This window comes from Lithobates pipiens, unplaced genomic scaffold, assembly GCF_037356315.1.
Source record: "Lithobates pipiens isolate NorthernLeopardFrog02 unplaced genomic scaffold, aLitPip1_a1.2 Scaffold_19, whole genome shotgun sequence".
NCBI classification, from domain to species: domain Eukaryota; kingdom Metazoa; phylum Chordata; class Amphibia; order Anura; family Ranidae; genus Lithobates; species Lithobates pipiens.
The window spans coordinates 188,771,687-188,799,439 of record NW_027507764.1 but is presented as its reverse complement, the minus strand read 5'-3'; the positions used below and the strand labels follow the sequence as shown (position 1 = coordinate 188,799,439).

Below are 27,753 nucleotides of genomic sequence, written 5' to 3'. Positions count from 1 at the left end.
ACGTGCCGTTCACGTCATCGCGCACGGTTTCAGCAAACTGTTCGTTCGTCGTGTGTGGGCAAGTCCGTCCATGCTAATTTTGAGCGGACTGTTTGCTGAAACTGTTTGACGGACAAAGTTGAGCGAACAGTCCCCGCGTGTGTACGCGGCCTGACATTACCAAGAACTGGACGCCCCTCCAAAATTGATAAAGGACAAGAAGAAAACTGGTCAGGGAGGCTGCCAAGAGGCCTACAGGAACATTAAAGGAGCTGCAGAAATATCTGGCAGGTACTGGCTCTGTGGTACATGTGACAACAATCTCCCATATTCTTCATATGTCTAGGCCAGTGATGGTGAACCTTGGCACCCCAGATGTTTTGCAACTACATTTCCCATGATGCTCACCTACATGGCAGAGTGCATGAGCATCATGGGAAATGTAGTTCCAAGACATCTGGGGTGCCAAGGTTCGCCATCCCTGGCCTAGGCTATGGGGTAGAGTGGCAAGACGGAAGCCTTTTCTTATGAAGAAAAATATCCAAGCCCAGTTAAATTTTGCAAAAACACATGAAATCGCCAAAAGGATGTGGGAAAATGTGTTATGGTCTGAAGAAACCAAGGTTGATTTTTTTTGGCCATAATTCCAAAAGATATGGTTGGTGCAAAAATAACACTGCACATCATCAAAAGAACATCATGCTTTGTGGCTCTTTTTCTTTAGCTGGAACAGGGGCCTTAGTCAATGTAGAGGGAATTATGAACAGTTCCAATTATCAGTCAATATTGGCACAAATCCCCCAGGCTTCTGCTAGAAAGCTGAACATGAAGAGGAACTTCATCTTTCAGCATGACAATGACCCAAAGCATACATCCAAATCAACAAAGGAATGGCTTCACCAAAAGATGAAAGTTTTGGAATGGCACAGCCAGAGCTCAGACCTGAATCCGATTGAAAATCTTACGGGTGATCTGAAGAGGACTGTGCACAGGAGATGCCCTTGCAATCGGATAGATTTGAAGTGTTTTTGCAAAGAAGAGTGGGCACATATTGGCAAGTCAAGATGTTCCATGCTGATAAACTCATACCCAAAAAGACTGAGTGCTGCAATAAAATCAAACGGTGCTTCAACCAAGTATTAGTTTAAGGGTGTACACACTTATGCAACCATATTATTTTAGTTTTTTATTTCTACTTCCCTCCAACTAAAAGATTTCAGTTTGTTGTTCAACTGAGTTGTACAGTTTATAGGTCACATTAAAGGTGGGAAAGTTTTGAAATGATTTATCTTTGTCTCATTATTTTTACATCACGGAAACCTGACATTTTAACAGGGGTGTGTAGACTTTTTATATCCACTGTAGATTAAAAAGCCAGAGTGAAGTCAGAACTTGTTTAAGGTCAGTAACTCAGACAGCATTGGAAAGTCATTGGATGAAAATGCCAATCAGACAACTAACATCTTCAGAAGGAGAGCTCAGCAGGAGATGCCTTTTTTTTTTTTATATATATATTTTCTTAGTTTGGGTTTCTTTTAGGAAAAAACGTAGACAAAAATCACAGTAAGCTGTTGTACACAACAGGTACAGTTACACTACAGCAGGGATATACAATTAGCGGACCTCCAGCTGTTGCAGAACTACAAGTCCCATGAGGCATAGCAAGACTCTGACAGCCAAAAGCATGACACCCAGAGGCAGTGGCATGATGAGACTTGTAGTTTTGCAACAGCTGGAGGTCCGCTAATTGCATATCCCTGCACTACAGTAACAGCAATCACCTAGTTGTGTTAGATTATCTTGCATTTTACTATGAGAAGTTCACTTTTGCCTAGTCCACTATAATCAGAAGCTTTCTAAGTAATTTCAATTTTTGTGGTGATGCGTCATACCTTTGCAAAAACCGTAGTCTTAAGGAACCACTGCTTCAGATACTTTTGCTCCACCTTTGCTCCAGAGCGCCAAGAACAACCATGTTCATCCACCTGCTCATTGGCAAGCACTGTCTTGTCTACAGGATCCCAGTTCACCAAGGCCTGCAATAAGAAAAGCACATCTACTATCAGACCATAAATCTATTCTCTTGTAATCCTTTAGTCCCTTTACAGAATATAAACAATAAAAAAAGGCTACAAATGAATAACATGATCTGAAGTAACAGTTACAGAACTCAGTGAGGGATTGTTTAAAAGCTTACTTATTGCTTGTTAAAAACATGTACTGTATATACGCTTCAAAGTCAACAGTTCGGCAGAAGATTCACCTTATATAGTAGTCCTGCAATCCTATGCATTTTCTTTACCTGGAAACCGCATTTAAAAATTTGGGGCTGTCAAATGTGTATTTTTCAAATGAAAGGGGGAATTCTGACTTACCTGCAAATTCCATGTCTTAGCGTACAGTACAGCAGGGTAGGCAATAACAGGCAACAGGACTGCGCCATCAAGGACCCCACATATATAGGTTAACTAAACCATCAGGATAGCTGGAGCTATCACCACCAAGGTTTGGACTTGTACATGTTAGGACAGGAAGATATAACTAGGGGACAAAGTGGTGGAACTATAACGGCAGGAGTTTTAGACATGATGATAGACTGGCCCAAAAGTTTCCAATAAATTTGTGAAAAGAGCTCAAAGCAATGCTGGAGGGGGATTAATAAAAGGATAGTAGGCCCCTGAGGCAAATCAACTGAACCACATAGTTTTGAAGCAGCAGGAAGAGGAGCAGAGCAGCGCTAGTGAAAGCTGACAGGCAGGGAGGGCAGGGGGGAGAAGGACAGAGAAAAACACAGGAGAGCTGCGGATAGCGGCGGATGTCTTTTTGACCCCAGATCTCATACTTAAGAGGTCCTGTCATGCTTTTTTCTATTACAAGGGATGTTTGCATTCTTTGTAGTAGGAATAAAAGTGACACAATTATTATTTTTATTTTTTTTTAAAGAACAGTGTACAAAATGATATGCTGAGTTCGCGTGCAGAAGCGAACACATACGTGAGTAACTTCCGCATATGAAAACAGTGTTCAAACCTCACATGTGAGGTATCGCAGCGATCGTTAGAGCGAGAGCAATAATTCTAGTCCTAGACCTCCTCTGTAAACATGCAACCTGTAGAATTTTTAAACATCGCCTATAGAGATTTTTAGGGGTAAAAGTTTCACGAGCGGGCCCAACTTTGAAGTGTGACATGTTGGGTATCACTTTAGTCGGCGTAACATCATCTTTCACAATATCAAAAAAAATTGGGCTAACTTCAGTGTATTATTTTTTTAATTTAAAAAAGTTAATTTTTTCCCAAAAAAGTGCGCTTGTAAGACCGCTGCGCAAATATGGTGTTACAAAAAGTATTGCAATGGTCGTCATTTTATTATCTAGGGTGTTAGAAAAAAATATATATAATGTTTGGGGGTTCTAAGTAATTTTCCAGCAAAAAAAAATGTTTTTAACATCTTAGAAAGAGGCTCGGCCCTTAAGTGGTTAACTGACAACTTGCGCGGTCGTGTGACATTGTATGCAAACAAAATTTACGTATTTTTTCCCCCCACAAATAGAGCTTTCTTTTGGTGGTATTTACTCACCTCTACCATTTTTATTTTTTTGCGCTATAAACAAAAAAGAGCAACAATTTAGAAAAAAAAAAAAACGATATTTTTTACTTTTTGCTATAATAAATATCCCAATTAAAAAAAAATCTTCATCAGTTTAGGCCAATTTGTATTCTTCTACATATTTTTGTTAAAAAAAAGAAAAAAAATCACAATAAGCGTATATTGATTGGGTTGTGCAAAAATTATAGCGTCAGCAATGTAGGGAATAGATTTATGGCATGGAATTATACTAGCAATGGCGGTGATCTGCAATTTTTAGTGGGTTTGCGACATCGTGGCACACAGATCAGACACTTTTGACACTTTTTTGGGATCACTGACATTTATACAGCGATCAGTGCTATAAAAATGCACAGATTACTGTATAAATGTCAATAGCAGGGAAGGGGTTAATACTAGGGGGCGATCAAGGGGTTAAGTGTGTTCTCTAGGTGTGTTTCTAACTGTGAGGGGATGTGACTGACTAGAGGAGGAGCCAGATCGCTGTACCTACTTAGTACACACGCAAATCTCTGTTATGGCTCTCGTGCCCACGATCACGGGTGGTTGGCGGTGATCGCGCCCACATTGGGTCCCCCACCATGCAGCGGGCGCACGAGTCTTCTATGGCTCTTTATGGAGCTGCCGTAGGGGTACAGCGGTTCACGCAACAGTTCTAATCTGCCACCGTATATCTGCGTGAGTTGGTTGGCAAGTGGTTAACTAGTAGCTGACCGCCGGCCGTCAAATGACGGCCAGGCGGCGCACCTATTGTGGCGGGAGGCCGTCATATGACGGCCTCCCGTTTAAACAGGGATGCGCGCGATCGTGCGCGCATCCCTGTTTCTTTGGTGGCGGCGTGTCACGGAGACGCCGCTCGCCACCGAAGGGGGTGAACAGCCATTCGTTGTGGCTGTTTACCACGTGATCGGCCGTGATGAAGTCACGGCCGATCACAGATGGTCACACCCCGAACCTGCACGGCGCATGCGCGCGATCGCGAGCGCGCTGCGCGTGCACGTCGGTGGCGGCGTGTTCCCCGGGAACACTGCTCATCACCGACGCTGGTAAACAGCCATTGGCCGGCTGTTTACCCACGTGATCGGCTGTGATCCTTTCACAGCCGATCACTAAAATGTAAACAAACCGCGGTAACGGGATGTTACCGGGTTCTCCTCCTCACACACCGATCGTGTGTGAGGAGGAGATTGCCGTAACATCTCGTTACCGCATACAGTGTACACCAAACATACTGATTGCCCCCCCAATAAAGAGGACCTGTCACCACCCCTCATAGTACCTGTCAATCACAGTCTATCAGAGTACCTGTCACAGTCCATCAGAGTATTTGAGTACCTGTCACAGCCCATCAGAGTACCCGAGTACCTGTCCCAGCCCATCAGAGTACCCGAGTACCTGTTCCAGCCCATCAGAGTACCCGAGTACCTGTCCCAGCCCATCTGAGTACCCGAGTACCTGTCCCAGCCCATCTGAGTACCCGAGTACCTGTCCCAGCCCATCAGAGTACCCGAGTACCTGTCCCAGCCCATCAGAGTACCCGAGTACCTGTCCCAGCCCATCAGAGTACCCGAGTACCTGTCACAGTTCATCTGAGTACCCGAGTACCTGTCCCAGCCCATCAGAGTACCCGAGTACCTGTCCCGACCCATCAGAGTACCCGAGTACCTGTCACGGCACATCAGAGTACCCGAGTACCTGTCACGGCACATCAGAGTACCCGAGTACCTGTCACGGCACATCAGGGTACCCGAGTACCTCTCACGGCCCATCAGGGTACCGAGTACCTGTCACGGCCCATCAGGGTACCCGAGTACCTGTCACGGCCCATCAGGGTACCCGAGTACCTGTCACGGCCCATCAGGGTACCCGAGTACCTGTCACAGTCCATCAGGGTACCCGAGTACCTGTCACAGTCCATTAGAGTACCCGTCACAGTCCATTAGAGTACCGAGTACCTGTCACAGCCCATCTGAGTACCAGAGTACCTGTTCCAGTCCATCTGTGTACCAGAGTACCTGTCACAGTCCATCTGAGTACCCGAGTACCTGTCACAGTCCATATGAGTACCTGTCACCGCCCTTCAGAGTACCCAAATACCAGTCACCAAACCATCAGAGTACCTGTCACCAGGCCATCAGAGTACCTGAGTACTTGTCACCGGGCCATCAGAGTACCTGAGTACTTGTCACCAGGTCATCAGAGTACCTGAGTACTTGTCACCAGGCCATCAGAGTACCCGAGTACCTGTCACCAGGCCATCAGAGTACCCGAGTACCTGTCACCAGGCCATCAGAGTACCCGAGTACCTGTCACCAGGCCATCAGAGTACTCGAGTACCTGTCACCAGGCCATCAGAGTACCCGAGTACCTGTCACCAGGCCATCAGAGTACCCGAGTACCTGTTCCAGTCCATCTGAGTACCTGTCACAGTCCATCTGAGTACCTGTCACAGTTCATCTGAGTACCCGAGTACCTGTCACAGTCCATATGAGTACCCGTCACCGCCCTTCAGAGTACCCAAATACCAGTCACCAAACCATCAGAGTACCTGTCACCAGGCCATCAGAGTACCTGAGTACTTGTCACCAGACCATCAGAGTACCTGAGTACCTGTCACCAGGCCATCAGAGTACCCGAGTACCTGTCACCAGGCCATCAGAGTACCCGAGTACCTGTCACCAGGCCATCAGAGTACTCGAGTACCTGTCACCAGGCCATCAGATTACCCGAGTACCTGTCACCAGGCCATCAGAGTACCCGAGTACCTGTCACCAGGCCATCAGAATACCCGAGTACCTGTCACCAGGCCATCAGAGTACCCGAGTACCTGTCACCAGGCCATCAGAGTACCCGAGTACCTGTCACCAGGCCATCAGAGTACCCGAGTACCTATTTGCAGCCCATGTCTCATAGAATATACGTTGGGGTGTTTACTTTCCAAAATGGGGTCATTTTGTGGGTAATTTCACTGTCCTGTGGTCCAGGACCTTCAAAAGTGTGATGGGTAGGAATGAAATGAGATGTGTCATTTATGCTCCTAGAACGCCTGAACGTACTACTTCAATGTTCGGCCTCTCTATGTGGCCAGGCTGTGTAAAAGTCCTACACATGTGGTATCGCCATACTCGGGAGGATTGGCAAAATGTATTTTGGGGTGTAATTTTTTGCTATATACATGTTATGTGTAGAAATATCTTATAAATTGACAATTTTGTGTAAAAAAGAAATGCGTTTTAATTTTTTTCCACATATTCCAAAAACTTCAGGAAAAAAATAAACTGTTCAAAAGACTCATTATGCCTCACAGATTATACGTTGGGGTGTTTGCTTTCCAAAATGGGGTAATTTTATGGGAAATTCCATTGTGCTGGTACTCCAGGGTCTTCAAAAGTGTAATAGGTGGTTGAGAAATGAGATGCGTAATTTTTGCTCATAGAACGTCTGAAGGTACTACATCAATGTTAGTGCTCTGTATGTGGCCAAGCTGTGTAAAAGTCTCACACATGTGGTATCGCCGTACTCGGGAAGAGTAGCAGAATGTATTTTGGGGTGTAATTTGTTGTATGCATATGCTGTGTGTGAGAAATAACCTGATAATATGACAATTTAGTAAAAAAAAATAAAAAAAAATAAAAAATCTTCATTTTGCAAAGAATTGTGGGAAAAAATGACAACTTAAAAAAACTCACCATGCTACTTACGTAATACCTTGGGATGTCTACTTTGTAAAAAGGGGTCATTTGGGGGGTATTTGTACTTTCCTGACTAGTTAGAGTCTCAAGAAATTAGGTACACCTGATGTACTGAAGGCCTGATCAGAAGTGATCAATTTTCAGTGATTGGCACCATAGATTGTAGACTCTATAACTTTCACAAAGACCAAATAATATATACTAATGTGGGTTATTTTTACCAAAGATATGTAGCAGTATAAATTTTGGCCAAAATTTATGAAGAAAAGTTACTAATTAGCAAAAATTTATGACAAAAACGAAGAAAAAGGCATTTTTTTCACAAAATTTACGTTTTATTTTATTTATAGCACAAAAAATAAAAAACCCACTAGTGATTAAATACCACTAAAAGAAAGCTCTATTTGTGTGGAAAAAAGGACGCAAGTTTGATATGGATACAGTGTTGGATGACTGAGTAATTGTCATTCAAAGTGTGAGAGCGCTGAAAGCTGAAAATTGGTCTGGTCAGGAAGGGGGGTATTGAGGTGGTTAAAGAGAATTGGGAAAGGTTCCTCAAGGGAGAGCACAGGTGGCTCAGAGGCAAGCCCAAAGGTGTAAAAACTGAACAGAGGGCTTGCTAAGGGAGAGATACACTGAGAATTATTTTCGATATGTTCAAAGGGTGGTTTCTGCCAAGCAGAGAACCCAAAATTAAGGTGCAAAAAAGACAAAAAGGAGGTTGAGCCAAGAGTGAAGACAGAGGATTCTACTTTATTCTGCTTATTTTAGTATCTTTTCTTTTATAATCTTTTCTGAAGAAAGGACAGATGGAAGACCAGTCCACTTAAAAAGACATAAAACACAGTTCTTGAGGATTCTGAATGAAAGATCAACCAAAAAACTTGGTTACAGAGTGTTTTCTGAGCACAAAAATCTCTGTTTGTACATCGGGCAACTGTATCCAGATATATCATGGGTAGAATAATAAGCTCAGAATTATTTTCATATGTTCAAATCCCTGTGTTAACAGACATTTTGGTAATGCCAGAGCCTGTGAAGCAAAGGCAGAAGGAGGCCTTGCGGAAATGGAAATGTTCTATTGGAAAGGATTTTATGTCTTCTGTTAGGGTTATTATGCCTGAGAACCTGGTTATTATAATCAGAGTGATGAAGGGAGAATCCCTGGCAATATGCTTTGGATCCTGGTATTACAGAAGAAAGAGCAAGAATTAACCATGGTTAAAGTGTTATTAAACCCAGACTATAAAAAAAAACACTCATTACATGCTATATAAGAGTGTGTGCATACTCACAAAGCTACAAACCATTTGTTTAGTGATGAGTGAAACATAGCTGGTCCATCCTGTCTTCAGCTGTTCATCCCTATCCTCTCTATGTCCTCATTGCAGGCTGAGATTGTGAAGACCAGCTGGTGTCCTCTACTGAGCATGCTAATATTTCAGTTCCCTTCTAAGCACTTCATTTAGATACTTTTCACATTGAGGCACTTTTCAGGTGCTTTCATGCTAAAAATAAAATCACCTGAAAAGCTCACGAAAACCTATTTCCATTAAAATCAATGAATGCTTTCACACTGGGGCAGTGGACTGGCAGGCAGTGAAAAAATGCCCCTCTCCATTGAAATTAATGGAAAACTCTTCAAAAGTGCTCAAATGTTTTACTGGCAGTATAGAAGTGCCTCAGTGTGAAAGGGGCCTAATTCTTTTTTTCCTATCCCTGCAGCCCACATAACAATAGAGTGACACATGTGTGCATATACACGGTAGTAAATGATATTCCTTTATCTACTTCTCCATGGCAGAAGCAGATGGGGGGGGGGGGGGCAACAGGGCAAGTGCCTCCCTGGGAAAATAGTGAGCAAACTGTCAGTGATTTAGCAGGCCGCCATGGGTAAGCGAGCAGAAAGATGACATCATCCCTCACCAGTGGTGACATTATATTGTGCCCCCCCACCCCAATTAAAATGCCTTTTTTTTTCTGTAGCTTGTGCTGATGTCGATCCCCACCTCGCACATTCCACCAGCGCTGCTGTCATAGGACACAGGGCAGCAGTGCTCTGTGAAGGGAGCATGTGTATTCATTTATTATAGTATTGGCTTCTTCAGGCTGAAAAAAAATTGAGGTTTAGTCCACCTGAAATGGGGGGTCATTGGCAATGTCCTCAATTAACAGCTGAATACATTTGGTTTAAGACTTAGTTGGCAGGAAGCCATTCTAGCCACTAGAGCTATTGTAGTTTTTTCTTCTTTCTTAGTTTTTATTTTCATTCAGGTGGAAAAAGTTCCAAAAGGTTTAGGCTTTGTCCACCTGAAAGGGGAGTTAGTGCAAAGATCTTAAGGTATAGATAAATGCATTGTTTTTTTTTAGCGTTTAAAATGAGAATTTTTGAGAAGCAACATTCACATTCATTTTTTTTTTCTCATACCATGAGGATTCATTTTAGAGTGGGTTCATCCTAAAAAAAATCATGGTTGTTTTGATATTTTGTTCAGAGTTGCAGAAGCCAGGAATACTAAGTTACTGGGTTCCAAGGAGGGAACTATAAGTAAACATAGCAAGAGAGCAGATATTGTGGATTAGAATTTGATTTTAACTTCCAGAGTCCTGGTAGAGCAAGATTGGAGAGGTTTCTGGAACAGAGATGAAAAATGTTCATCTGGTTGGCAGTTTGTCTATGCCACACCACACCACAAATTTGTTCTGATAAACATTTAGGAGAGAAGGGACAAACGAAAAGATTCAGATTAACACTTGCAATATAAGGTTTCTTTTTCTTATGGACAATTTAGTGCTAGTGCTTTGCCCAGCAACAAGACTGGTAAAGCGTTTTGCCGTAGTCTCTCCTGTCATTTATGAATGCAATTGTACTGTGAATACAAGTGCAATGGGTTGGAGGTTGGGGAAGGAATATAACCTATCCAATCCATCAGAACAAGAAATGTAAAATTAGTTGTTTTTTTAATGGAGGAAGGAATTGAAAGAAGGAAAGGTTTGTTTTTAATGTGTGACATATATTGACATAACTGAATTAATATGGTGCAGTTACCCAGGAGGCTGGCACTTATGCATAATAAGGTGACTGTTTTCCAGACCAGAGGGCACCAGGTGAAACATCTATGGGGTGAAAATTTCTTTGTAGGGGTGGTGTCTCAATCTTAGCAGTCCTACAAAAAGGTTCTTGGTTACTGGACATGTGGAACACCAGAGCTGGATATGAGGGGATATGCCTGGTTGATGTCTCATCTGAGAGGTTGGAACCCTGCACAGGTAATGCCAGTGAATACACACAGGAGCATACTCCCTTAGATAAATAGAACAAACACTGGCTACCAGGATACAGACTGCCTTCCCCACATGGCGCTTCAACATGTCACAGTGGTTGATAAAAGCCTATTACCCTATATGTGCTGAGTATACACTGAATCAAGTGCGGTCATTGTACTAGTGGCTTACTCCCAGAGATGTGCGGACACAAAGGCATTCAGGATGCTTATTTCTGAGGAGTAACCGAAAGAGGAGGGATGTATTCAGCACTATATGGGGGGGGGGGGGGAAGAGGAGCTGGGATGGGTGTTGTAAATTGAGTGGACATTGGTAACCTGAGGAACAAACTCTCAGCCATAGCTTCAGACAGTAATCGGGGCTTTGTTACTCAGAGAGATTGGTGGCATCCTTAATAACATTCAACAAAGTCAAATAAATACCCAGGTTAAAGTGGCTCCGGATTTTGTCAACCATGTTGAGAGGTTGGTAGAGTGTGATGGTACAGGACAGAAATCTGTCATGGGCTCTGGGCATGCAGGAGCAGGCAGAGGTATCAACCAACTTCAATTTGATTGTACAGTCTCTGTATGAGGGGCAGTGGCTTGATGGGTTGGCTTCACAGCTCAGTAAGACTTTGCCAGAACACATTGCTTGCACTAATCCAAAGTGGTGGTCGAATACCTGGATGGGCTGTGCTAGTTTGGATCATGAGAGATGTTATGCTTCCTCACTGATCCCATATACAGACTCTTTCTGTGTATTCGGTGGTATCAATGGGCTTACTGACTGGGGATTCTACCTTGTTGCACCTGAGGCTAAATGACCCACATCTTATCAGAGAGGATGGAAGCTGGGGGCAGGCTGATATTTCCCTCTGTTGGGAGCATGACCATGATGTCCTTTGTGTGCCAGGTCAATACACGGTGGTGAATGAGAAATGTTGGGGAGATTTCACTCTGTGTTCTGGATGGAGAGATCATTGCTGGGAAGGAAGCAACTTAGTATTCTTTGGGACATAGACACGTTTGTTTCTTTGTCCTAAAGGATACTGATGTAAAGCTAGACATGGAACTAGGGTGTTCCTTGAACCTAACAACATGTAGGGGTGCATGGTATACCCTGGGCATGGTCTCTGAAATCCAGGCACAGGCATGGAATTTTGTGGTTTGTCATTGTTTCAGGTTTATATGAGTTAGACTCAAAATTTATATAGGAAGCTCTCCCATTTATCTATGCAAGTTGAGAGACGAATTGACAGTAAGGTCTCTTTGTACAAGTTAGAGGCTTTGCTGCCAATTCAGACCCCTACAATACCGTTGACGTGCCAAAATTGCGGTAGGAAAGACCGTTGTAAGCAAGCCTGCCTACCCCGACCCGTATTTACAGTAAAGGGTTATAGGAGGTTGGGAGTGGGATGCGTAATTTGATAGGTCACATATATATGCATATATTATGTTAATGGGTTGATTTATGTTATGGTATAGTATAGTGTGACGTATGTGTATTTTAGGTTAGTAATATGGGTGAGTAAGGCCCTCCTCGAGACTCTGCATCTGTAAGCTGGTTAATATGTTGCTCTGAGTGTGTGCTGGTGAATGGTGAGTGAATGGATGCCCCTTGCCTGTAGTGCACCCCGTTGTGAAGATACCAGAAAGGAGAAGACACAGAATGGTGACATGGAAGCTGTTACTGAAGAATGATGGTGGTGTGTCACTCAGTGGCAAAGCAGCACATGTTGGGAAGCACAACACGTTAAGACTGTTATGGACAGTTTCATAGAAGCTGTTTATGAAGTACATGTTGGAAAGTGCAACATGTTAAGACAGTTATGGACTGTTCCATAGGAACTGCTTCTGAAACACATGTTGGGAAGCGCAACACAGTAAGATAGGTATGGACTGTACCATAGGAGCCGTGTCTAAAGAAGGGTGATATGCGTCCTTTAGGTGCAAAGCGGTATTTGTTGGAAGGCAACATGTTTTATTTCATAAATACAAGAGTGTTTGAAATTTGAACTTTGGCTATACCAAACCTTTGCATTCTCGGGGGCTGTCTGAAATGTAACAAGTTGCACATCAAAGCTTTGTAGCATATTAGACTATTCATCTGATAGAAACAAGGCTGAACAAAAGCTTGGCTCCTGACCGGATGGTGTGATAAAACTCTGCAAGCAAGCTTCAAAAAGGACCATGGCTGACAAGATGATTGATGAATGTCCTGCTACAGAAGATTAAAGGGAAAACTAAGAACTGCCCTGGCAGTTCTCTGTTACCATCATCTTGAGCCTAGCTAATGAGACCGTGTCTAGGGGGACAGCCTTGCAATAAGTATATTTGATGTTCTTTTGTTATATGCGCTATAATTGTCAGAGAGGCTACCTTGTTGCTCGCGGTGCTGGCCACTTTGGTGCGTGTGTGCTGCTGTGCACGCCCCCCTGAGAGCGCTGGTGTGTGCACTGGCATTTGGGTGTGTGCGGGTGTGGGCATGCTACGCGCACGCCTATGCTCGGCGTTTGGCGCCAACCGGCCTATTTAGGTCTGCTGTGCACTCTGCTCGGTGCTGCCTGATCATCAGCTCCCTGTGCCCTCGTTGCTTATACCTGTGTTCCTGATGACCCCAGATACCCCTGACTTCTGCCTGCACCTGACCTCGGCCTGTTTGACTCTGCTTCTGCCTGCTACAGTTGTACCTTTGCTGCCCGCCTGTTGCTGAACTCTGCCTGTGCCCTGACCTGCCTGCTCTGCTCCTGCTCAGCATCTGTTTGCCTGTGTTCCAGCTTACTTACCTGCTGCTTGAAGATTATCTTCCCTTCAGCATCTGGATCCTCATCACCAGGCTCTCATACTATTCCGCACTCCCGCGCCTCCTGTCTATTCTATCAGGGACCGCCCTCTGCCCAAGCGGATTCACCAGTCTGGTAAGTGGAAGTCTGACAATAATATTTTCCTTTAGTGTTTTCATGTTAACATTTTCCTATTTTCTTGCAAAATAAATAAGATATTGTTTTACTAAGCAATGTGTTTGTTTTCATAGCTAACGTTATAGCATTATGCTTATCAACAGTGACATTATTACAGTGTTAATAGACTAGCTAACTATAGGAATTTTTTGGTGCCGAAACCGATACCGAAAATGAAAAATACACTAGGCCGAAAACCGAAACCGATACCGAAACAGCACCGATACCGAAAATGACTGTTTTAAAAAAAAATTTTTATACAGGAGGTGGTCAGAGACTGGGGACATGGTACAGGAGGTGGTCAGAGACTGGGGACATGGTACAGGAGGTGGTCAGAGACTGGGGACATGGTACAGGAGATGGTCAGAGACTGGGGACATGGTACAGGAGATGGTCAGAGACTGGGGACACGGTAAAGGAGGTGGTCAGAGAATGGGGACATGGTACAGGAGGTGGTCAGAGACTGGCGACATGGTACAGGAGGTGGTCAGAGACTGGCGACATGGTACAGGAGGTGGTCAGAGACTGGCGACATGGTACAGGAGGTGGTCAGAGACTGGCGACATGGTACAGGAGGTGGTCAGAGACTGGCGACATGGTACAGGAGGTGGTCAGAGACTGGCGACATGGTACAGGAGGTGGTCAGAGACTGGCGACATGGTACAGGAGGTGGACAGAGACTGGCGACATGGTACAGGAGGTGGTCAGAGACTGGCGACATGGCACAGGAGGTGGTCAGAGACTGGCGACATGGTACAGGAGGTGGTCAGAGACTGGCGACATGGTACAGGAGGTGGTCAGAGACTGGGGACATGGTACAGGAGGTGGTCAGAGACTGCATGCATGGTACAGGAGATGGTCAGAGACTGGGGATATGGTACAGAAGATGGTCAGACTGGGGACATGGTACAGGAGATGGTCAGAGACAGAGGACGTGGTACAGGAGGCATCCCCCATTGCAGGCCAGTGTCCCCCATTGCAGCCAGTGTGCCCCATTGCAGCCAGTGTGCCACATTGCAGCCAGTGTGTCCCATTGCAGCCAGTGTGTCCCATTGCAGCCTGTGTGCCATTTTGCAGCCAGTGTGTCCCATTGCAGCCTGTGTGCCATTTTGCAGCCAGCCTGTGCAGGGAAGAGAGCCGCCTCCGCCGCCTGTTTGATCACAGCGCCGGGAACATCACAGCTTTCATTTCAATAGCTGTGTGTTCCCGGCCGCGCGCCGTCACACGCAGCCCCTCCCCCTTGTCCGGGCACTTTGATGGACAGATCATCCGTCCAATCCTGCGCTATACACCCCCCATGCTGGGCGTCACCAGGGGCAGGGGGCGGAGCCCCGTCCCCGCCCCATTCTCTGCTCCATTATCGGCCGTTTTTCTCTTTCTGCAAATTGCCGAAAAGGGCATTTTCGGCCGATATGTTTCGGCAGCCGAAATTTCGGTGCATCACTAGTTAATACATATATGCAATAAATAGAGGGAATTTGTAACCACCCTTAGATATTATTTATTTTGGATTTTATTTCACACGGGAGAGATGGCCTCATCTCTCACTGCCCACCGTCACTCTAGGAAAACAGGGACACTGTCACAGGCCACTGGCAAGTGACAAGCTGCATCTAATAACAGGTGACATGGCAAGTGACAATCCCCATCTGATGGCAGGCGATTGTCACGATCACTCTGACGTTTCGGCCAAACACAGGAGTCTTACCCGTCGAAACCCGTCGTGGAGAGTCCGTCGTTTCCCTTGGACGCGCGCTAAAGCGAACGAACGTTTTCGCGTCGACGCGAACGCGCACACACACGCACGCAGGTCACGAACGGGTGCACGTGTACGTGCAAGGGCGCGCTGACCCGTCGTACGTCCGTTTGGCGCCCTAAGGCCTTCTTTAGTCACTGGCTCCCTTCTACCCGTGCTGTCCAGTCTACAGCGTGTCCGTGATCTTGCTTCCAGTATCTGTACCCGTTACCTTGGTTCCTGATATCCGGCTTGTTCCTTGACTCTGATCCGTTGCTGCCTGCCTACGACCTCTGCTTGTCTGACCACGTCTCTGCCTCATCCTCTGTACCTTGCTGACCGATTCCTGCTGACCCGGCCTGTACCCGACTCCGCTGTTCCTGTTGCCCGTCTGAGTTCCTGTGTTGCCGGACGTCTGCTCACCAGCCAGTCTCCGCACTTGTGCCTGCCCGCTACAGTCAAGCACCTCCTGCTCTACCAACTTGCTGTCGGTGCCCAGCTGATTCTCCGGACCAGTACTACCTGCCAGGCACTTGTGCCCCCTGAGCTATTGAATACCTGTCTCCACCTCCAGGAGTTCATTAACCAGGGGATACGAGGGGCCGCTCCCTGCATTCCAGGCTCAACTACTAGGTACGTGACAGTACTGGACAGCCATGTCCGAGCCTGCGCAGGGAGCCTCCCCCATGGACGAGCTCTGCCACCATCTGGCCGGCCTTACCCAGGCAGTTAAAAACCTTCAAGAGGGCTACGGTAGACTGGAGGAACAAATCCAGGCGCTATCCGCCTCTGCACCAGTGGCTCCTGGGGCTCATGCCCCACCGTCAGTCGTGATGCTCCCACCTGAACCCAGGGTCCCAACTCCGGAACGATTCACAGGAGATCGGAGCAAGTTCAGGGCGTTCCGCAACTCTTGCGAACTCTATTTCGCCCTACAACCCAGGACATTCTCTCTTGAGGCGACGAAAGTGGGATTTGTCATCTCCCTGCTAAGCAACGAACCCCAGGCCTGGGCACACCGTCTGTTGGAACGGAAGGACTCATCTTTAGACTCCATGGACATCTTCTTCCAGGCAATGTCCAGGCTTTATGAGGACCCCCAATTAGCCGCAACCGCAGAAGCAGCCCTACATGCCCTGCAACAAGGTCGCAGACCTGTGGAGGACTACGTCTCAGAGTTCCGACGATGGAGTGCAGACACAGATTGGAACAACGCGGCCTTGCGGTACCAGTTCCGCACGGGTCTCTCCGAGGCTCTGAAGGACGAGCTGGCACGGGTGGGTGTTCCCGAGACCCTGGAGGCCCTGATAGACGCTTCTATCCAGATTGACAGGCGTTTGAGGGAGCGCCGCCAAGAACGATCTTCCGCAACTTCCCGTCCGATTTGGATGTTACCAAGGGTGCCTAGTCACCCAACTCCGCCTGCTCCAGTCGCATCCACATTGGACACCCCGGAGCCCATGCAGTTGGGGCTACTCCGCCCATCTTTGACTCCAGAAGAACGCCAGCGTCGTCGGGTCAACAACCTCTGCCTGTACTGCGGAGAACCAGGGCACTTTGTTCGTTCCTGCCCGGCTAAGACGCGTAAGTGCCTCCTTGTCCCACCTGTTCCCTCACCTGTGTTGCCTGATAACATCTCCCATCTAGCTGTTCCTGTTCTCTTACAGCTTCCAGGAAGGACTGTCTCAACCCACGCGGTTATTGACTCCGGGGCATGCAGTGGCTTTATAGATTCGTCCTTCGCCCGAAAGAACAGGATCCCTCTTAGACCAAGGGAGAAGGGGCTCTCGGTATACCTGGCCGATGGGTCTACCTTGGAATCAGGACCAGTAACCCAGGAGACCAGTCCTCTACCCGTTGTCATCGCCGGGTCTCACCAAGAACTCCTTTGCCTAGATGTCATCCAGTCTCCTCTGTTCCCCATCATCCTAGGCATGCCTTGGTTGAAGGCACACAACCCACGCATTGATTGGGCCACCGGAGTAATTGAATTTTCCTCGGACTACTGCCACAGGCATTGTTGCCCGACCCCCAACGGGGACTCTTCTGTCCTTCTCTGTTTGGATTCGGATGAGGAAACCCGACAAGCCGTGCCTGAACAATACCACGCTTTTCTGGACGTCTTCAGTAAGAAGGGGGCAGAAACTCTCCCGCCTCATAGGCCCTATGATTGCCCTATTGAACTGCTCCCGGGGGCGGAAATCCCCTTCGGAAGGATCTTCCCCCTATCCAAATCCGAACTGAGCACCCTGAAGACCTATTTGGACGATAATCTTGAAAAAGGGTTCATCCGACCTTCTACCTCCCCAGCCGGCGCTGGGATCTTCTTCGTGGAAAAGAAGGACCATTCTCTGCGCCCATGCGTGGATTATCGGGCGCTAAATAAGATCACCGTTAAAAATCGCTACCCTCTGCCATTAGTACCTGAACTTTTCCAGAGACTGGGTTCCGCCAAGCTGTTCACAAAGCTGGATCTTCGGGGTGCCTACAACCTCGTCCGTATCAGAAAGGGCGATGAATGGAAAACAGCCTTTCGTACCCGCTTCGGACACTACGAATACCTAGTGATGCCATTCGGGCTGTGTAACGCCCCGGCTACGTTCCAGCATTTTGTCAACGACATTTTTAGAGACTTTCTTGATTTGTTTGTGATTATTTACTTGGATGACATACAAATTTTTTCCTCCACTTTAGCCATCCACAGAGAACATGTCAAGAAGGTTCTGACCCGCCTCCGTTTCCACGGCCTGTACGCCAAGCCCGAAAAATGCGTTTTTGAAAAAGAGAGTATTCAGTTCCTCGGCCTGATTATCTCAGTTCGCGGGGTAGAGATGGATCCCCAGAAGATCTCTGCAATCCAGGACTGGCCTGCCCCCTCCGATAGGAAGGGAGTTCAGCGATTTGTGGGCTTCGCAAACTTTTATCGCAAGTTCATAAAAGGATTCTCCTCTATCATCGCCCCCATTACCGGGCTGACCAAGCAGGGCTCAAAGTTCCGCTGGACCCCTGAGGCACAAGAGGCCTTCAAGACCCTGAAGAAGTTGTTCGTCTCAGCTTCAATCCTGAAGCACCCTGATCCCACTCTACCATACACCCTTGAAGTTGACGCTTCGGAAGTAGCAGTCGGAGCTATACTCTCTCAGAGGCAGGGACCCAAGTCCTTACTTCACCCAGTCGCCTTTTTTTCCCGCAAATTATCTGAAGCCGAAAGAAATTACGACGTTGGTGATCGCGAGCTATTAGCAATTAAGTCTGCACTTGAGGAGTGGCGCTATCTGCTAGAGGGGGCTATCCATCCAATTCTGGTCTATACGGACCACAAAAACTTAGAATATCTGAAGACAGCTAAAAGGTTGAAGCCTCGTCAAGCCAGGTGGGCACTCTTCTTCTCAAGGTTCGTATTCCATATAACTTACCGTCCCGGATCCAAGAATACGAAGCCTGACGCGTTGTCTCGCATGTTTAGCCAGCCGGAAGATTCGTCTCCCACCGACACCATTCTTCCTGCTGGAAACTTTCTCTTACTCCGAGGAGATGTGATCTCTCAAGTCAAGCAAGCCTCCATGGGCGCCTTACCTCCACCCGGCATCCCGCTGTCTTCCAACGATGACCTTATGTGGCATGGGAACAGGATCTTTATCCCCCAGGCAGTTCGGACCCTGGTTCTGGCCTCCTGTCATGACCATCCCTTGGCTGGCCACTTCGGAATATTCAAGACACTAGAATTGCTCAGGCGTAATTTCTGGTGGCCGCGGATGAAGGAAGACTGCAAGAGTTACATACAGGCCTGCGCTACCTGCATCCGGAGTAAGGGCGACAAGTCAAGAGCCTGGGGCTTACTAAGACCACTACCTGTTCCTGATAGACCATGGAGAATGATCTCCATGGATTTTATTGTTGAACTTCCCCCTTCGGAGAACCATACAACGATCTTTGTCGTAGTCGATAGGCTCACTAAAATGGCTCATTTCTTGCCCATGAAGGGCACCCCCTCAGCCACGGAGACAGCCAACGCTTTCATAAAGGAAATAGTAAGACTTCATGGCATCCCCGCCAACATCACATCTGACAGGGGGGTGCAGTTTACCTCCAGATTCTGGAAGGCACTCTGTGGAACTCTGAAGATCGACCTCTGCATGTCCTCGGCCTACCACCCGCAGACCAACGGTCAGACCGAGAGGACGAATCAGACCTTAGAACAATATCTTCGCTGCTTCTCGTCCTTCTCACAAGACGATTGGGTCTCCCTGCTACCCATGGCCGAGTTCGCCTATAATAACACAGCCCATTCAGCTACCAAGCAGTCTCCTTTCTATGCGAACTTCGGGTACCACCCGTTGTTTTTGTCTGGCAATCTTCCCGAATGTTCGGTACCAGCGGTTCAGAAGAGACTTAATTTCTTTGAAGAGAATAATAAGCTCTTACAGGAAACCTTGGCTAGGTCGCAAGAACATAACAAGGAAGTCTTCGACAGAAGGAGAAGAGGGGAGCTGGACCTTAAGGCCGGGGATCGGGTCTGGTTGTCCACCTTAAACCTCAGACTATCCTGTCCCTCCAAGAAATTAGGCCCAAGATTCCTGGGTCCCTTTCCGGTCAAAAGGAAGTTAAATGACGTGGCTTTTGAGCTAGAACTCCCTGAGTCCTTCCGAATTCATCCGGTCTTCCACGTATCGCTTCTCAAGCCTGCAGTCAAGGACCCCTTCTCTGACAGGATTTCCCGTCCTCCGGAACCTGTGTTGGTCAATGGGGAGACTGAGTTCGAAATTGAGGCCATCCTGGACTGTAGGAAGAGAAGAAACCAGGTCCAATTCCTAGTCAAGTGGAAGGGATACGGACCCGAAGAGAACTCCTGGGAGCCAGAGGCTAATATCCATGCCAAGAGACTCATCCGTGCCTTCAAGAATTCCCACCCGGACAAGTGGGCTCGGTTGGGCATCCGGGGGCTGCCCCTGGGGGGGGGGCAATGTCACGATCACTCTGACGTTTCGGCCAAACACAGGAGTCTTACCCGTCGAAACCCGTCGTGGAGAGTCCGTCGTTTCCCTTGGACGCGCGCTAAAGCGAACGAACGCTTTCGCGTCGACGCGAACGCGCACACACACGCACGCAGGTCACGAACGGGTGCACGTGTACGTGCAAGGGCGCGCTGACCCGTCGTACGTCCGTTTGGCGCCCTAAGGCCTTCTTTAGTCACTGGCTCCCTTCTACCCGTGCTGTCCAGTCTACAGCGTGTCCGTGATCTTGCTTCCAGTATCTGTACCCGTTACCTTGGTTCCTGATATCCGGCTTGTTCCTTGACTCTGATCCGTTGCTGCCTGCCTACGACCTCTGCTTGTCTGACCACGTCTCTGCCTCATCCTCTGTACCTTGCTGACCGATTCCTGCTGACCCGGCCTGTACCCGACTCCGCTGTTCCTGTTGCCCGTCTGAGTTCCTGTGTTGCCGGACGTCTGCTCACCAGCCAGTCTCCGCACTTGTGCCTGCCCGCTACAGTCAAGCACCTCCTGCTCTACCAACTTGCTGTCGGTGCCCAGCTGATTCTCCGGACCAGTACTACCTGCCAGGCACTTGTGCCCCCTGAGCTATTGAATACCTGTCTCCACCTCCAGGAGTTCATTAACCAGGGGATACGAGGGGCCGCTCCCTGCATTCCAGGCTCAACTACTAGGTACGTGACAGCGATGGTGGCAAGTGACACGCTCAGGGCTCCCAGTGATTCCGCATTATGGTGAGCTAAACTATTTCATTACAATGTAATAATAGAAATAATGCACTTCAATCATCCTGCCAACACCAGCCATTGCCCCGACCAATTATCCGCAAAAATGCTGGCAGTGTCCCACTCGAGATTAGACTATGGATTCGCCCCCGATCCATGGTCTCCAAAACATTATGGGGACAGGATATAATATGATGAATGGTTTTATTAAATAAAGAGACTCACAAAAAAATCAGTATTCAATTATCAAATCAAAAGTAATTGCTAATACCTGTAAAATAAATAACAGAGCCTTGAATGCAGATGCACGCTGAAAAAATAAAAGCTAGTGTCAGTCATCTTAGACTACACCATATTAATGCACAAGAAATACCCATCTGATGTGCAATTAAGATTTATTGGGAGCTATAAAATAGTTTATTGATAATTATCATTTAATTTGAATTGCTCTTCAGAATCAGTTTTGTTAGTCATGTGACTGGCACAGCATCAATCAGGGCTTGCAAGACACAGGTTTATACTGTAGAGAGCATACATCAGCAGAGTAATAGAAGCCCCTCCAAAGGATCTTTGCCTGCAGATGCAAAAGAACAGGGAAAGATCATGTGATCATACAACAGTGCTGCAGGAATAAAGTATTTAAGAGGATTAAAAAAAAAACAAAAAAAAAAACAGTGGCATGATAAATCTGATTTATGTGAATAAATTATGGCAATTAACAATTCTCTGTTTAGTATCTCTTTAAGGCCAGGGAGAAATTAAGACCAGGTCAGTGTAATGGGATCCGATGTCTAAGTTACAACAAGAGTAAATATAGAGACAAGGTTTAACACATCCAGAATAATGCACATTCGACATAGAAATAGAATATTTCAGGTCAAAATGTTTATCGTTGAGCTCTGGATCGAAAGATCGTTGAGAAGTGTGCAAGGGACGATAACATTATTATTATTATCATTACTATTATTCAGGATTTATATAGTGCCAACAGTTTGCAAATACCAGGGGTTGACAAATTTGCTTGGAATCTAGGAGCCAGTTAAAAAAGTTAGGAGCCAGGTCCGCGACGCCGATCTGGACCTGTCCCTGGCCTGACATGGAGACGAGTGAGGGGAAGATAGCCCCCAGCCCCCCACATATGAGATCACCTCTCATTGGACACACCGCTCGAGTGCTAAATGGCCGCTGTGATTGGCCATTTAGCATGATCTGTGATTGGCTGTATCCAAGGGACATGGTCAAAACACAGAACTTCCCCGATGCGCGCCCATGGCAGCGTGCAGAGGGGAAGTAAACAGGAGGATGTCCAGGGACACCATCCCGGCAATTGGTGTCTGCGCTGTAGACATCTTTCGTCTATAGCGCTGGCACGAAGTGGTTAACAAAAGAATGTGACTTCTTTTATTTCCGCCATATTCCTGCTTATTTACTAACATATCCCCGCTAAGGGTTCGATCAGGTCCGCCTGAAAAACTGACAGGTGAACCTGATCAGACAGCCCTTGTGAAAGGGGTCAAGCAGGTAGGATTACAAATAATAATTTTTTTTCCTTAATCAAAATTTTTTTTTTTTTTACTTTTAGAAAATTAAATAAATAAAAGCTATTATGGGAAAAAAAAAAAAATAAATATATATATATATATATATATATATATATATATATATATATATGTGAAGCTATTTACCAGCCACTACACAAATGACGCCCGCAATCACTTCCTTCTCTTCACTTTGGGAAGGAAATGGGCGGGCAGTGAAAAACAGGCAGGGCTTTGAAGCTCCATTAGGATTAGCATTATTGGATGGGTTGTAATTTCAACATCCACCACAAGATGGCGCCAGACTACGGAAAGACTTTAGAAGGCCGCAAAGCCTCGGCCTCAATTACTGGCCGGCGCGGTCCGATGCAATCGCACGGCGGAGTTCGGGGTCCACACGGAGACAGGATAACCCAGCTGTGTTGCCCCAGGCGCCAGGACGCAAATTCTAGTCGCAAATGCGACCTGGCGCCCGGGGTTTGTCAAGCCCTGGCAAATACAATTCAATACAGTAGGAATCAGAGGGCCGTACTTGCTAGAACTTACAATCTAAAAGGGAGGGTCAAGTTATGCAAAAGGTAATAACTGTGAGGGATGAACTGATAGAGAAAATAAAAGTACAGTTGCTAGGTGGAGGCAGGATAGGCTTCTTTGCAGAGAACGTTTTCAGGGATCACCTAAAATTGGATAGGATAGGAGATAGTTGGACAAACTGGGGTAGGGAATTGCAAAGGATAGGAGAGGCTTGGGAGAAGTCCCGTAGGCGAGCATGGGGGATGATGACAAGTGAACTAGAGAGCAAGAGGTCTTGGTAGGTACAAAGAGAACGATTTGGTTGGTATTTTGAGACTAGGTTAGTGAATCAACTGGGGGCAAGGTTTCGGATTGCTTTGCAAGTTATTGTTCATATTTTTAAATTAATTTGTTGGGTGAATGGAGGAATTTGCAGATGCTGAGTGATTTTTAAGGTGGATGAGTCTGACAGCAGTATTCATGATGGACTGAAAAGGGGCTAGCCTATTTATAGGTAAACCAATAAGGAGAGAGTTGCAATAGTCGAGGCGAGAGATAACCAGGGAGTGAATTAGAAGCTTTGTGGTGTCATTGGTTAGAAAGGGGTGTATTTTGGAGGTTGTAGAGGTTGAGGTGGCAAGCTTTGAAAAGTGATTGGATGAGGGGCCGAAAGGAGAGTTCAGAGTCAATGATTACATATAGCACCCTGGCATGCGGGGATGGTTTGATGGTTGTGTCATTGATCTTGACAGACAAGAGTTTGAGGAAGTGGTGTGACATCTAGACTGATATGTCTGTTAGTAAATTAGTGATGTGTGAAAAGACTGATGGAGTGAGCTGAGGCATAGAGGGAGATTTGTATGTCGTCAACAAGGAAATGATATTGAAAACCATCAGCTGACACAGGGAGGAGGTTTAGATTGAGAACAGGAGAGGTCCAAGAACCATGGGGGACCCTGGCAGAGAAAGGAATAGGAGAGGAGGAAGTAGAATTGTAAGCGACACTGAAGGTATGCTGTGATAGGTAGGATAAAAGCCAGCTAAGAGATCACAGAGACCAAAGGAGTAAAGTTTTTTGAGAAGGAGGGGGTGGTCAACTGTTTTAAAGGCAGGTGAAAGGTCCAGAAGTAGTACAGAATAGCGTCCATTGGTTACTGCTGTTAGTGTCGATTGTGAGTTTTAGGAGAGCAATTTCTGTGGAGTGTTAAGGGCGAAATCCAAACTAAAAGGGAACAAGAAGGTTAGTCTTAATAAGGTGGTAACTGAGTTGGTCCTAGACCAGGCGTTCAAGGAGTTTGGAGGAAAAGGGGAGCAAGAAGATGGGGAGTAGGTTGTTAAGTTTGGTAATCTCCAAGGCTTTTTAGGTATGGAGGTGTTGTTTTAGAGAGTTGGGGAAGATGCCAGAAGAAAGGGAGAGATTGAAGATGTGTGTTAGAGACAGTAGCATAGAGTCAGAGGATGACCGCGGTATTTTAGAGGGAACTGGGTCCAGGGGACAGGTGGTTAGGTGGGCATTAGAAATAAGTTTAGCAACCTCGTTTATAGTAGCAGGGTTTAGGAAGGAGAGTGTTGATTGTACCTTTGGACATGGGGTGTTAAGTGGGGGGGATTTCTGTAGAGTGGAGATCACAAATTGAATCTAGTCCGTTTAGGCTGTCTTGGATCCGAAAAGCCACCAGATGAGTAAGGTATGTTCACATACTGTGATAGGGTCTAATTTTGGCCTAGATGGTTGACCTTGTGAAAGGGAATTGAGGGTTACAGAGTCATCATTACCACATTGAACTATATGATATATAGGAATTAGATATATAGATATAGATATATATATAAGACCGCGCTATATTAAGATACCTCTCAACTCAACTCTCAACAGTTTTTATTAGCACAGGACAACAATGAAAAAAAATTCCAGCATAAATGAAAGAGCAAAAAGGAAGCATATAAGAGCAAATCAAAACAGAAGAGTCATCACCATCATAACAACAAACAGAACGAATAACTGCAGGCTGTGGCGAGGTAATCAAGTAGGAGAAAGCCCTATTGTACAAGGTCTGCTTCACCTATTGGAGAAATGCAATCCACAACCTAGGGGTGGAAGTGGCATTGGCACTAAATAGTAGTCCAGCAAACACAAGGACAAATGGAGTCCAACAGTAGCAGGAGTGTAAAGGAGGAAGGACAGGCCAAGGTCGGGGGGGGGGGGGGGGGGATGAGTCTCGCAGGATACAGCCACGTGTCCACAGCTAAAAGCTGCTTAGCGATCGCCAAGTCGGAAGCAAAGATCGGTCAAGGTTCAAACTTTCGCTGTGGGCAACCCAAAGTTCCTACACCTTCAGAAATTTGGCATGGGTGTCATTCAAAACGGAGGTGAGCTTCTTTTGTAACATAGTCCCCATGAGGCATTGCTTAACCCCTGCAAGGTTAAGAAATTGTTGTCTCCAGGTATTAGCCTGTGTCTGGCGAGCTGCCAGGAAAAGAAAGCTTAAGAATTCCTGATTTCCAGACAGTGTTGCAAAAGGCTTGCGAAGCAAAGCCTCCCACGGATCACAGGCCAAATGTCCATTAAGTACAGTTCTGATCACTCTGTATACCTGGGTCCTAAAGTGGATGACCTTGGGGGAGGTCAACCGCATGTGAAGCAAAGTGCCATGCTCTCTACAGCCCCGAAAACACATCAGAGACACACTGGGAGCAAATCAACAGAAGCGATAAGGGTTCAAGTACCAAGGAAAGCAGTTTAAATTTTCTGGGCAAGAATATTCTGAGAGCATTCAGAAGAGGTGAGCCAAATACTATTCCAGGTAGCCTCATTCAGGTACTTGCAAAGCTGGCTTTTTCCATAAGCACTATTATTGGTGTGTTAGGCATGACTTTACCATGCACAGGATTGGTTGAGTTTCCTGCTTTGCTGGACAGAAATATGATCAGTACAAGAAAGATATTAAGTATTACTTTCTTAACCGGATGTGGCTTTTAAGAGGTCTGTATTGAGAAATTGGGTGAGTAGGAAAACCGTGAGAGGACTTCCAAAGGCCCAGAATACTTGTGCATAATCAACATCTTCTAGCACAAAGAGACCTGTCTTTGGGCTGTGAGAAGAAATAAGCCCAAGTATTCCAGACAAAGCTGGAGTTGGGGAGCAACACCTTGGGAGATGATTACCCAGCCATAGGCTCTAACATGTAAACTGTCCTATGGACATTTCTGAATAAATGGAGGGAGAAGAATATTTTAAATATCAGTACATCTGTATGAGTTTACAGGAGGTTCAGAAGGGTTTCAGGACCTTAGAGGAATAGAGAATAGCCCAGTGGCCAAGGACAGCATGAAAAATGACTGTGTATGTTTTTGGTCAAAGACAGAACTAACAACTCTCTTCAGGTATCATGAAGAGTGTACAACTTTATTAATCTATCCTCTTAAGGTATAATGATTATTACCTAAATCTAGAAAGAGTCCTGCAAGTCTTGGACAGCAGAGAAAAAAGAAAAGATGGTGCAGGGGTAGAGATATTAAAGGAGGCATAGGGCCAGAGCACTTTTGGCACTACTTCTCCTGTGACCCATTTTCAGAGACAGCGGGCTAAAGTTCACTGACGTCACTAGGCTCTGGCTCAATCACAACTTTACACTCAGGATCCACCCAGTTGCCTGGACCAGCAGATGGCTCAGGCTCTCAGCAAACAGCTGAGAGCCTGAGCCAGATGCTTCCACCCCCTCAACAGCCTAGCAATCCAGTGAGCGATGGAGGGGTAGAGCCGAGAGCCGGTGACTGACCGTCACCCTCTCTCCCTGCTCACTGAAGACTAAGAATTGAAGCAGCTGCGTTTGATCGCTCAGTTCTCGGTCTTAGAGATGATGGGGAGGGGGGGGGGGGGGGGGGGGGCAGCTGCAGCAGCCATCTACGTGAGTACATATGCTTGGTTATTTTGAATCCCTAACGTCTCTTAACCACTTTCGGACCACCCACCGTCGTTTTTACATGATGACTTTGAAGGCAGGGTAGAAGTGAGGTCAAAACATCACTTCTGCCCATAGCTCTTAAAGGGTCATTTTTTTTTTTTTTATTACATTTATTTGGGCATTTTAATGTAAATATGAGATCTGAGGTCTTTTTGACCTCAGGTCTCATATTTAAGAGGCCCTGTCATGCTTTTTTCTTTTACAAGGGATGTTTACAATTCCTTGTCGTAGGATTTTTTTTAAGAACAGTGTAAAAATGAAAAAAAAAAAAAAAAAAGGTAAAATAATAGTGCCCCGTCCCAACAAGCTCATGTGAAGAAGCGAACGCATACGTGACTAGCGCCCGCATATGAAAACGGTGTTCAAACCACACGTGAGGTATCGTTGCAATCGGTAGTGCAAGAGCAATAATTGTAGCCCTAGACCCCCTCTGTAACTTAAAACATGCAACCTGTAGAATTTTTTAAATGTTGCCTATGGAGATTTTTAAGGGTAAAAGTTTGTCGCCATTCCATGAGCGGGAGCAATTTTAAGTGTGACATGTTGGGTATCAATTTACTCGGCATAACATTATCTTTCACAATATAAAAAAAATGGGCTAACTTTACAGTTGTCTTATTTTTTTAATACAAAAAAGTGTATTTTTTCCAAAGTGCACTTGTAAGACTGCTGTGCAAATACGGTGACAGAAAGTATTGCAACCACCATCATTTTATTCTCTAGGGTATTAGAAAAAAACATGTATAATGTTTGGGGGTTCTAAGTAAATTTCCAGCA

At 46.2% G+C, this 27,753-nt stretch overlaps 1 protein-coding gene across 2 annotated transcripts in view; it reads right to left on the bottom strand.

The window, feature by feature from the left end:
* Positions 1–27,753, bottom strand: part of LARS2 (leucyl-tRNA synthetase 2, mitochondrial) — a 319,881-nt gene that overhangs the window by 133,501 nt on the left and 158,627 nt on the right. For both annotated transcript variants that reach the window (XM_077491589.1, XM_077491590.1), the window contains exon 7: positions 1,872–2,015. In XM_077491589.1, coding sequence (XP_077347715.1) covers positions 1,872–2,015 — 144 coding nt within the window. The remainder of the gene's footprint in view (positions 1–1,871; positions 2,016–27,753) is intronic.